We start from the raw sequence: 13,650 nt of genomic DNA on the forward strand, positions 1-13,650 counted from the left end.
CATGTGAAACCTTGGAGCCTCCTTCTGGGCCACACTTAAAACAAGTACGCCGGAAAGCGTATGTGTTTACCTAAAAAAACGTTTGAAAACTAAACTGCAAAACGTAATTCAAGACCAAAAAAGTAAGAAATGATGCCACTTTTTTACTAGCGCGTCTTGTATTTATGTACAAATAAGTAAATAAAAGTACTTTTTTAAATAGTAGGAGTAAAATTACTAATGAATAAATTATCTTAGCGTGATTATTTATCAAAAGGAATTTACAATTTTACAAACAATTTATTGCAGTGGCAACATTGTCTTACTTTTTTGGTCTTGAATTACGTTTTGCAGTATACAGGGTGGAAAGATAAGTCGGGCCCTGGAGGGAAACTACCTTAAATCCTTAAGCTGGCTCATTTTACTTAAAGGAGACATTCCTTAATTTTTAAAAAGAAACATAACTTCATTCAAAGATTTTGTAAAACTCGCTTGCCTCGCCCGGGACTCGAACCGACTAAAAATTTAAAAAAATAAAAACTCGCAATTTTATTCTACTAGTCTATAAGTTAATGTTAATGATAACATTTCTCCAAGAAACATTAGCTCTTACACTCGTCTATCGTACAAAATATCCATAAAATCTAATATTTAGTACTTAAAATTTTTTTAGACAAGCCAAATTGAAGAAAAAAAGAAAAATACTTTGAATGCAGTTTTGTTTCTTTTTAAAAATAAAGGAATGTCTCCTTTAAGTAAAATGAGCCAGCTTAAGGATTTAAGGTAGTGTCCCTCCAGGGCCCGACTTATCTTTCCACCCTGTATACTATACGTGTTCGACAATCAGGGATTCAGGAGTAGAGGGAGTATTAGGAGTAAAATACACTAACCTCGTGCAGCAGTAACTCCAAAGAATGGGGAAAATAGGGTAGTTGGGCACAGGAGCGCGCGATCTCCCACGCGTGGTAGCCAAGATTCCTCCGCAGCAGCTGCCGCAATATCTGATGCAGGTACACTTGGCTCTGGAACAATCATCATCATCACATCGTCGGGTGACAAGAAAAAATCACTAACACCATTGAAATTATTGGACAATAAACCGTGTTACAAGTGTAATAAAGTGCATTGTTACTTTAATTTTTTGATAGTACTTAGTGACTTTTGCTTGTTACCCGACGACATAAGGTGGACGTCCGAGTGCTCGTCACTGTCCCAGTACATGTCGTCGGGTGACAAGCAAAAGTCACTTAGTACCACCACAAGTTCATAGCCATAGTGAACCATATTAGTACTAAAAGAAGGTAGATTTTTGTTTAATTTTTTTTAGTAATTAGTGAATTTTGCTTGTCACCTGACGATGTGATCTTTAAACAATTAGCGAGTTTTGGTTGTCACCTGGCGATAATTACTCTCAGTAACCTTCGTACATCGCTGGACATCGACTTAAGAGTTAACATACAGAAATTACAGAACACTCAATATAGTCAGTATTGATTTCTACGATATTCAGTCTCGGATTGAAACAACGTAGCACTATAACCTCGTTAATATCGGTAATCTGAGGCAACAAAGAAATGCTGCTAAAAATTCATGAAATCATTTTTTACTGCTCAATTGCGAATACACCCCTACGGTGTATTGTCTAATATGTCTTACCTTGTATTTGTTACGGCTATTTCTAATCGTAAATAACGGTACACTTAGGTTGCAATATACACCTGATAGTCGAAGCGCTTCAGTGATTAAATCAATAAACATAATTAGCTTTAAATAGACACAATTACTGCATAAATACGCCAATTCTGATGCCGAATATTTAACTGTATGAATCACGGATGCATAAATATTAAATATTCGACACGATTCGTAATTTGCATGTTTGCTAAAGTATGGTGAAGTATATGCGAGACTTTCTACCTCTGAATACGTAATTTTGTCGATTTTCAACGGATGGCATCAGTGGCTCAGAGAGAAATAAGGCCACATAGCGGCATTAAACGATTAAATCGTGAGATGACAACCAAGACTCACTAAGTACTACCACAAGTTCATATAGTCGCACCAAACAAAGTCTGCAGCCAATTTGATAGCCCACGCAGTGTAAGTGTTATGTAAGCGTTATAATTTCATAGAAGTTTGACGTTTAAAATGACACTGGCACTGCGCTATGAAAATCACTGCAGACTTTTAACGGTCTGACTATGGCCATCGTGAACCGTACTAGTATCAAAGCAAGGTTGTTTTTATGTAATAATTTTTTTGGATTTGTGAATTTTGGTTGTCACCTGGGCTATAACCGCGAAAATCGAAGTTCGCAAATTGAGGGCATCTGTCTCTGTCATTTTAATTAGGCCTTCATTGGAGTAAAAGAGAAAGATACCCGCAGTTTGCTAATTTTGGGTTGCGCGGTGTCTGCGCGCTGGGTCGCGGGTCTGACAATAAAAAAATGTGTTATAAAATGAGTACTTAATAAATGTGACAACTACCTTTTTTTTCCTACCTATAGTTTGATATAATTTTCGATGTCGTTTAAGAAATAAGCGATTTTCTGATGGTTAATTGCCACTATGGGCACGCAAACTCACGACAATAGGCGTTGACGGCGTTAGCTAACAACACTCACGGTTCTGTTGACGACGCAGAACGGCAGTGAGAACACGGAGTTGGAGTCAGACGTGTAGAGTGTAGTGTCGTTCTCGGCTCCCAAGAGGATCGCGTCATCGAATAGTATCGCTGCAACATACAGGCAAATTATGGTGAAAATGTACCAATCTCTTAATTTAATTACGACCTAGGCATAACGTCCAGTTTAGTCATTATTCGACCTATAGCTAAAAAATGCTATGTCACTCTTGCTCATTCAGAATCAGAATAGGATATTACTTTACGATTTAAATTCATTGCTGTAATAATTGGTCAAATTTATTTAACATCCCTATTCAATTACTGTTGGTTAAGACTGGAGTCCTTTAATTCCTCTGCTTTAAGACTAACACAGCTTTTCAGACTCTAATTATGAAGTCGTAACTTGAGTTTTTTTCAAATTGTCGAACCGACACGCCACAACCATAGCGCAAGCGCTACTGACGCGACTGGTGTGACTGTCCCAAGGGACAGAGGTGCAGGCTTTGCTATCCATAGTATACTTACTTAAGGGATATATGTTGAGATGGAAGGGCAGCATGATCCGTTTAGCCATGAACGTGTGTCGCGACGAGTCGGGGTGTCTTGTCGCGTCCCGTGGTAACAAAGGCAGCCAGACTCGCGCGCCGAGGGCGCCGCACCACAGCCACAGTGCTCGGGACAGTTGTGTCTGAGCCCTGCCGCCGCCGCCGCAGGACCAGACGCTCTCGACGCAGGACGCGAGCACGGTCGCTGGCAGGCAGCTGTATGCCTGTTGGTTAAAGCAGAGATATATATAACTCCGTATAAGATATATAAAATCTAAGAAAAAAACGTGCCTCGGAAATCAAGAAAAAGTCATTCTCGAATAGATGGCGCCATTACCTTTGGCCCATTCTCGGCTAGATGGCGTTGACGACACCGTTTGATATTTAACAATTTTAACACATATCAGTGAAAGAACATAGGTCAGTATGGAACAATAAAAATTAAAAATAATTTATCCGTAAACATACATATTTTGATTAATTTATACATTTGCAATTTTATTTTAAGTTTTAATCGTATCTATCGAGATGGCAGTAAATGTACCGTGACTACAAAATTTACTTTGGCAATAGCCCTCTATACTATCTATTCTCTTTGGTAAAAGTGATAAAAATTTGAATAATCCTATATAAAGACAGGAACAATAGTATTAGAAATCAGAGGACCTAATGGCCCATAACATTGGATACGTACTCATTTTGCCATATAAGGTAGTCTGGATTGTGCGTCATATAACTCGAATTACTTTTTATTGATTTTCCGGCCATTTATGAAAAATTTGATAACGAGAGTCTCAATTTTTAAAGTCCCGTTGTCAAAATGAAATGACAAAAACTCCGTCTGTCTGTTTTGCTTTTCATAAATGTGCCAAATTTTAGCTCAATCGGATACCAACAAGTAATCGAAAAACGCTTTGCTAATTTTGAATATAACTTACATAGTTAAATACGGACATTGCAAGTTAAATAAAAGCTTATGAGAAGGAAAGGGAAGTGTCTTTACGTACGGAAACGAAACGAAATTCGGCGGTCAGCCTCTACATTTGACACATGGACATATTCAAGTTCGTTTTACATATTTAGCTTGACACCCGGAAATCGATGCAGCGTATGTAAATTGTAAACTAAGGCAAAGTATTTATACTACGTCACAAAACGTAAAAGCAAACATAATACAGTCCGTCTGTTACATTTTTACCTGAATGATAGATGAAGAGTTCATGAGATAGATAGCAGATGAGGTTACCTATAAAGTTTGGCTATTAGAAAACAAATAAGCTTTATAATATGTTTGACTATACATAAAGAAACGTCAATTGTGTGAAACTCTCGACAGTCAAAAAATGGGGGGCATTAATTTTATATAATTGTAAAGTAAACACAGCAATAATTCTCAATGTTATGTTATGTATGTCAAGAAAACAAAAAGTGCGGAATAAAAGCCAATGAACTGATTTGCATTAATACGTAGCTATAACGCGTGTTCGAATGAAGATTGCATCAGGAATTAATGCATCATAACTTCTCCAAATATCTCAAGGTCTTTATGTAGAGTATTAAGTTATTCAAGTTCAATAGCATCAAGGGCGCGATGTAAATGTGTCCGTAAGAAGAAATTGTGTAACGATTACGCGTCGGCACTGCGAACGGATTAGGCTTGATAATGAGCTAATAAACATTATTAAACATATATGCACTCGATATCGCGTGCTCGACTCTTGGTACACAGTAAATCAACATACTTAACTGATCATTAGTAAACCCTATCCCATTGCAATAAGAATGCCCATTTAACTGTGTCGACTATGGTAATTGCTGTTTGGAATTAGAGCAACTCGTCGAATAGCTCGGTTGCATTGCGTCAAATCGACACGCAAGGTACAACCCCCGTGTCACATCACTATCATTACCCTCGGGATCGTTATGTAACATACTGAGCAAATAACGCTAATCGACCAAATAAGGATCAAATACGCGGATACACATAATTTTACCAGTAGGTACATACACACACATTTGCAAATAGCCGCTACATCCTCCGCGGGCGAGCCACATATAGATACGAGTATAATGGTATCGTAAATGTAAGACAGACGTTTTCACTAGCCGAAGGTCGTAGGAAGCCTGATGCAACCCTTGAGTGATTGTTGTTGAAGCGGAGCAGCGCGAACGACCGGCATCCGCCGCCACCAGGACACGAAGGTCTGCAGCGGTCTCGTATAAATGGCTCAGATTGCTCTTTGCGTATCAGTGCGTTTTTGACACGACGCGGTCAAGTGCGTCTCGTGAACATGAATTTATACGTTGCGGTGCGTGAATTATATTTACCATATTGGATTGCTTGTATGACAGTGAAGTGACGGTTTGGTTTTCCACAGATATGTCTGCTGGCGCTCACGGCGTCGGCGAAGGCTGACGGGGGATTGGGGCTCGGAGGCCTAGGTGTGCCAGTGTACGCACCCGGGCATGCCTCAGTTGATTATTATGTAAGTTGCAGTAATTTAGACGTGATTCATGAATGAAATAATTCTGTGTTAATCACAAAAATATTTTGAATTTTAGGCCTATCCCCGTTATGCGTTCGAATACTCTGTGAAAGACCCTCACACCGGCGACAATAAAGCGCAATGGGAGAAACGTGACGGAGACGTTGTCAAAGGTAAAATATATCCATTAATAATTAGAGACTAAACAGTTCGATCTCTAATGTGAGTGTAAAACGTTACAGGAGCATATTCACTTGTGGAGCCCGACGGCAGCCTGCGTGTCGTGGAGTACTACGCCGACGACAAGACGGGCTTCAATGCCGTCGTGAAGCGCCTGGGCCCCAACCTGCACCCGGCCACCGTCCACGCGGCCCCAATCTACAAGGCCCCGATCCCGGTTCTCGGCGGACATGGGTCCGTCCTCTCCCCGATTTCCGTCGGCCCGGTGGCCAACCTGGGACACCTGGCGAGCGCACCTCTGATTTCAGGGCCGATCCATGGAGGTCCGATATATAGCCCTGCTTTGTCGTCTCAGAACCTGATCAAAGAACCAGTGATCGTGAAACACCTGCCCGCGCCGATCCTCTCTGAACCTATATTACAAGAGCCTATCCATCACGCGCCAATTCTAAAAAGCCCGATTCTGTCCGAACCTATTCTTCATGAGCCGATCATCAAAAACCCTATTCTGCCCGGACCCATTTATAAGAATGGCCCAATCGTAACCTCTCCTCTTCTTTTTGAGCCTAATAGCTACAAAGGTCCTATTTTACCCGGACCTATCTACAAGAATGGCCCACTCCTGCCAGGACCCATCTACAAAAACGGCCCGATCTTACCCGGTCCTATCTACAAGAACGGTCCAATTTCCTACGGACCTCTGCCAATCCTCAAAGGCCTGCCCGGACCTATCTACAAGGCTGGGCCGATTTACTCTGAGCCTTTAGGCCCCCTGCCGGATTACAAAGCGCCACTACCCCTGTACAATGAACATGTACCTCTTCACAAGGAGCCGCTGCCCGCTTTACCTTTATTGAAGGGGCCGGTAGATCTTGGACTATATGATAAAGGACCTATCAGCACGCTCGATTGGGAAGGTTTAGGTAGAGGACAGCTCGAGCAGGGCTATTTGGGCAAGGGCATAGGCCCGCTGAGCCCATCCCTGGGAGGTTACGGATTGGTAAAAGGAAACATTGGACCTGTCCTACCCTATGCAGGATTAGAAAAAGGCCGTCTGCTGCCCTCTTGGAACGGTCCGATAGAGTATCCTCTGTACCCACAAGACGGGTACAAACACTGATCGCAACTATAAATAGCAGCCGGAAGCCCACAACGGCACACGCGACGCACAAGGTTTCAAAAAAAGGATAACAGAGGCAAGCAATAGTGCGCAGTGGGCTTTTAACTTTACGAATCATTTGCCTCTGCCTTTCAAGGCTTCTCTGCCATGTCTTGATTAGAATAACTAACCATGAGCCCTCATTGGTGATATGACAACGTAGTCGATAGTTTAGACCAAATTGTAATTATTTTAGGATATTTAATATTTATGTTGCTACGATTAAGATATTTAGTATATCTTTACGAACATTAATATAGCATGCGCCACCGTGTGGTATATAATTACTGTTTTATTGTCCTACCCCTTAACTCGATTAGCGGCCTATCAAAATAAAAATACAACTCATTACTCAAATGTTATGATAACATACCTATCTGATGCTTAGATAAACGCTTGTTCCTTTATCTAAGCATCAGCTGGTGGTGAGATAAGAATGAGAAAAGAAGATGAATAATTTTGCACAGATTAAGTATTTAATTTCAATATAGGCTGGCCTTACAACCTTAAATCTTACCGACATATTATATCGAACACTCAATGGGATTATACTGAGCAACTTTTACTATGCGACCAACCCCGAAATCGCGAAAAAATTCACCTTCCATAGAAAATAGACCAGCCAAAATGTATGAAACAGCCAATTTACTTTTTACGAGTTCGGAGTTGGTCCCATAGTAAAAGTTGCTCAGTATTAACCCAAAACCTCCCTGGCAAAGGAAATGCAGTTATTTTTTAGCCACCTTGTATATGCGCTAAGATCTATGGTTGAAATTAAGATTTGAATGTTTTGAATGTAGGACACGCGGCCACGATTACTCTTCAACGACAGATAGATTATTGTCATTACACATGCACCTACATACATATACCTACTGGTGAACATAAATACATGTTCCAGATATCTAAGAATTTCAACATTTTAACTTCAGTTTATAGATTACTGTCATGGTCTCTATGCTTTGGTAAACGCTAATTAGAATGATAACATTGATAACAGTCAACGATCGGGAATTCGGGCGGTCCAGCGGAGCGGAGGCGGTCACCTTGGAGCAATCGAAAGGGCCGGTAACCAGCTAAAGTAAATAGGTAATATACATTTAGTGACTTTGGAATGGGCTTAGAACGTTTACTAAACTGAGAAAATTATGAATTGAATCATTATGTCACAGATGCAATGGATGTCTATGCGTACACATGCATGTGCGCGTTGTAATGTATGCGTCGTTAAAAAAAACGTCACACAGTTTGCGTGGCGTATGCGTGCACGTGTAAGCATACGTAATAAATTACGTATCCATTTATTAGAATGAAATAATTTCGCCTTTAATCGAATTTAAATATTCGTGGATAACACTATGTATATCAATTTTACGGTTAGACCCCGCCTACTTACGGCATGGCACGGCAAGGTATCGTTCAGCAAATTGCCAAGGCATCCTAACCTAAGGCATGCCGAGGTGTGCTTGGAAATGCCGAGGCGTTCTTAGCATTTCTATCATGCCTGAGAACGCCTGAGGGAAGTCAGTTAGCTCGCCCAGTGTGTGAAGTAGCTCAGTTGTGTGTTGGAAGAGCGGCTGGTATGCTGGAGTTACGAGTTCGAGTTTCGCACAGCATTTATTTTTCCGTCTGTCCTCTTACGGATGTAAGTAGGTAGTGAGACAATTTCTGGTCAGTTTGTTATTAAAAAGACAAAGTTTTTAATTTAATGGATATGCTGTCAGGGAAGGATGCACTGCATTATGAAGCTTATGAACTTTTGAAAGACGGCTCTGTACCCACGTAATATGTTATCGGGTAAAATATGTCTAATAGGTATAATTTAAACCGTATCTCTTTGTGTTTATGTTATGCCCCTTTCTGTTGACCGTTTATCTTAAAATTAGTCATTAAGGTAGGTAGGTATAAGTGTTCCCTTAGATGTAAAAAGCGGGGAACTTCCAAGAGAAACACCTTAAAATGGGCAAAACATATTCGCACCGCCATTCAAAATCATCTTCCTGCTTTTTACAGTTAGATTTTTTGATTGATTGCACTATTTGCACTGTATAAACGGCGAGACACTTGCCCTTCAATGTGTTCTATACTTAAATTTTCTACAATAGAGCTGCTAATGCGGTGAATCCTTATAAAGTTTTCAAAAGTTGGCAAGACGCTTGTGACACTACTGGAATAACAACCGGGGACTCTGCTTACCGGCCGTTGGATTAGGAACAAATACTTCAGCAATGATAAAAAATGTACTACAATGTAAAATGCGTGTTGTGCATCAAATATGGTGTAAGAAATTGCCCTAGGCAAGCACTAAACGTTAAATAAATTTAATTGCTGTCAATTGCGAGTTATACCTGAGCACCGATGGTTCCGCGCACCTGTGTACCTAGTACACAATAATTCTGCCCTAGCATTACCTGTTTGAATTTGGAATTTAGTGCGCAGCAATCCGGTATAAAATTGAATGAGTTTTCCAATGGTCGTTTCGGCCGTTATGCGTGGTGTGGAGCCGAGTTTTAGTAGTTATTTACGAGTACCTGTTCGATGTTTAGGTATATTATCAATGTTCAAATTGGTCAAATGGTTGACATTCTTTATCTCGTTCCGTTGTCCTTACATTAAATAATCTAACCATTTACAGGTTAATAGAGTTTGAACATCGCGTGTAAACCGGACTAATCCCAATAAGGCCTAGTTTCGCCTCTGGGCGGGAAGACTGGGAAGGTCAGGCCCCTGTTTCACCAACGTGACAGGTGCGACGAATTGTAAAATCACTGTTGCTGACGTCACAGGCATCCATGGGCTACGGTTACCGCTTACCATCGGGCGGGCCGTATTCCTATTTGCCACCATCATTGTATTATTAAAAAAACTTTATGATATCGGAAAAAAAACAGATATTTCTCTTGCTAAATTTATGACAATTGTCACAAGAAACACTACAATTGTCACGAAATTCCGACATATAACTCATTACCTGTCAAGAATGACCTACAATTCTTCTAAATCTTTGACAATTGTCAGAAACTTCGCAGGAGAAATATCTGTTTTTTTCCGATATAATAAAGTTTTTTTAAATAATACAATGATGGTGGCAAACAGGAATACGGCCCGCCGTATGGTAAGTGGTAATCGTAGCCCATGGATGCCTGTGACGTCAGCAACAGTGATTTTACAATTCGTCGCACCTGTCACCGATGTGGAATTGGGGCCTGATGGCAGTCGCTTTGAAAAAACTATAGCCTACGTCAAATTATGGGATTAGTTGCTAAGCGGACCCCAGGCTCCCATGAGCAGTGGCAAAAAAGCCGCGGGATAGCGCGAGGAAGAAGAAGATTTGCGTTAAGCACCAATCAGTGCTTAGAAATAAAGGTTTCATTAGAAACATTTCAGTAACCCTAAAAATAAGTAGAAATAACCCGATCGACAGCGCTAATAGCAGCCAATCATGCAGGGGTCGCATAACTCGAACACTTGTCGAACCAACAGGTCGCGCCAGTTTTTCAGGACCTCGCTTCGATAGGCGAGGCGCCCGTATAAAAGCATTGTATTCCACTAAAATACACATTGAATTACGACAGCTCACAGACGGAACCGACTATGACGAGAACATTGGTAATTAATTTTCGACAGACGATTAATTGATTTAGTAGACGGGTAATAAGTCAATCCTGATCTTGACACTGGGACGTTTTATAACCTTTGACATGTCAGTGTGGCGGCTCTCAGAGGACTCTCAGGACCGAGGATACTAGAGTCGGACCAAACTCTGCATGTCATAGCGTGGAAATGTCATTATATATATCTATAATATATATATATATATATATATATATATATATATATATATATATATATATATATATATATATATTATATATACGGCTTGACGTCGAATTCTGGGACACCCTGTATATATATATATATATATATATATATATATATATACAGGGTGTCCCAGAATTCGACGTCAAGCCGTAAACGGATAATAGACCAAGTCATAACAGTTATCATAAAAATTCCAAAAAAAATCCAACTCATGTTCTTTAAAAATTATGGTCACTTTAAAAATTCACTAAAAAATCCACACCCTGTAATTATTCAAGATTACACAATAATAAAAAAAATTAGAATAAATTATGTAATTTGTAGTAACAAGAGTTAAAGAACCATTACAGGATGTGGATTTTTTAGTGAATTTTTAAAGTTACCATAATTTTTAAAGAACATGAGTTGGATTTTTTTTTTTGTGTTTTTATGATAACTGTTATGACTTGGTCTATCATCCGTTTACGGCTTGACGTCGAATTCTGGGACACCCTGTATATATATATATATATATATATATATATATATATATATATATATATATGTATATATATATATATGTATATATATCTATAATAATATGACGCTTATAGTGACTCTTCACACTTTGTTCTGTCAAATTCGAAACTCTATCTTCTTTCTTTTTTGAATTGACAAAATACAGACTATAGCAACTTCTGCCCCTGCTCTACTAAATATGAGACTGTTTATTTAAAAAAAATTTGGCCCATAGATATACGTTACTTTTTTTTTTTAAACGTGTTCATTCACCGTGTATAATGAACACATTGTAACATGGGAATAGATAACAATCCATTGGTATTTTTTGTGCAAGATATTGCAATACGAACATAAAATTTATCGTTTAACGATAGATGATTATGTACAATTGCTATATACTGTTTGCAAGAATTTCGCATGAAAACTATTAAACATTGTTATAAATATTGTTATTCAACGATTATGTTTTTAAATTTCAGACTGCGTTAACTCTGACGCTACTCGCGGCCACAGTTTCAAGCGGCGTTGTCCCTGTCGCGCCTGCAGCGACCGTCGTAGTGGTACGTACAACAAGCCATACAAGCCAATTCACGCATCAATTCGATCTTAATATCCTCAACTTAAAGTTCATTTCACATTGACAGGATAACCATCCGCGGTACGCCTTCGACTACGCAGTCAACGACCACCTAACGAAAGACAACAAAGCGCAATGGGAGGTGCGGGACGGCGACGCAGTCAAGGGCTCGTACTCGCTCGTGGAGCCCGACGGAAGCCTCCGAGTCGTCGACTATAAAGCCAGTCCTCAGACCGGCTTCAACGCAGTCGTCAAACGGCTAGGCCCTAACGTCCATCCATCCAAGGGCGTCCTTATAGCACCTATTGCCAAAATACCAATAGCACAAGGAGTCCTAGCTCCGTTAGCTCCTATTGCTCCGCTAGCGAAGATACCCCTAACTCCTATAAAACCCTTGCCTTTAATCGCGCCTTTAAGTTACGGCTTCGGACCAGCTCCTCTAGCAATCGGCTTACCCAAACCCGCTACGCTTGGACAATGGAGTCTCCCATGGGACCCGCTAACGCACTCTTTCGGAGGCTGGGTGCCACTCAACGGACCCCTGTGGCCCTTATCCCTAGGCCCGGGACCATACGCGACCATACATAGCAAGAAAGTCATCAATGGGAAACTTGTCAAATGGACGACGGGTCCGATCTCCTTAGCGGGAAGAAAGCTTGTATTGAAGAAGAAACTTTAGGTCCTGTAGGAAACAATAAAAACTTCTAGAATGTAAGAAATGGTAGTGTAGTGATATGTTGTAAATATTATTATACGCTACTGTACCTGAGGTCTGTGAGTTGAAACGTTACTAGTCTATTTTATTATTGTTACGGGATGTAGGACCTATTCGGAGCTATATATGCGTGTTTATACGTGTAAATAAAGCATTTTAACGACGTATCCGACTAAATTATTTCCCTTCACAAGTTCCTCTTCTGTACCTCCTACGAGTACCTAGGTATAAGTAGTGTGTTTTTAAAAATATGATTATTCATTATCGATCAAGTGAATTTCCAGTCATCCAGTAACAATCGATTAATCATCGACAAATCAAATCCGCAATAGATTTCGTCTAAAAACTACCCAGAATCGTAGGTGGTGATGGTAGTGATCGATGATAATTACCCAACTAGCAAAATCACGCTAACAACAGTCTCTAGACTACAATTTTGTCGCTCTTATATTGATTTTATATCATCGTATAAGCCCGGGTTTGGGCACAAAGCATAAGCGTATTTATTTTAATATCGTTCTAATATCAGTCTAATTGAATGTTGTTTGCATTCACAGTAATCTTTTTCAAAACTATATTAAGCTGCTTTAGGCTAATATCGCTTTTACGTAAGTATCTTGTAAGCCTACATAGGCTTATATTGGTCGAACGTAAGTATCTTGTAAGCCTACATACTACATAGGCTTATATTGGTCGAACGTAAGTATCTTGTAAGCCTACATACTACATAGGCTTATATTGGTCGAACATAAGTATCTTGTAAGCCTACATAGGCTTATATTGGTCGAACGTTAGAATCTTGTAAGCCTAAATAAGCTTATTTTGGTTTGAAACATTCTATTTGTGAAGTATAAATATACGGGTGAAATTAACTGCAACGTGACAAAAACATATTAGTGTGTTTATCATACTTTTTATGAATTATGTTTAAATATAATAACGTGCTGTTTATCATCGTCTGTTTATGTTTCAGGGTAAGTATTCACATGGGAAAATATTATTTATTGTAAAGTAGACCCTGTTTTACACTTCAAACTTTATGCGCCTACTCAAATATGGTA

The 13,650-nt window shown here is 39.7% G+C and overlaps 1 protein-coding gene across 1 annotated transcript in view; it reads right to left on the bottom strand.

The window, feature by feature from the left end:
* LOC134671872 (guanine nucleotide exchange factor subunit Rich) overlaps positions 1-13,650 on the bottom strand; it is a 58,593-nt gene that overhangs the window by 16,429 nt on the left and 28,514 nt on the right. Inside the window, exons 17-19 of the mRNA XM_063529731.1 lie at positions 3,130-3,373; positions 2,603-2,712; positions 870-1,001 (exon numbers count right to left, since the gene is read on the bottom strand). Of these exons, the coding sequence (XP_063385801.1) occupies positions 870-1,001; positions 2,603-2,712; positions 3,130-3,373 (486 nt within the window). The remainder of the gene's footprint in view (positions 1-869; positions 1,002-2,602; positions 2,713-3,129; positions 3,374-13,650) is intronic.

The sequence above is a fragment of the Cydia fagiglandana genome, chromosome 16, assembly GCF_963556715.1.
Source record: "Cydia fagiglandana chromosome 16, ilCydFagi1.1, whole genome shotgun sequence".
Lineage (NCBI taxonomy): Eukaryota > Metazoa > Arthropoda > Insecta > Lepidoptera > Tortricidae > Cydia > Cydia fagiglandana.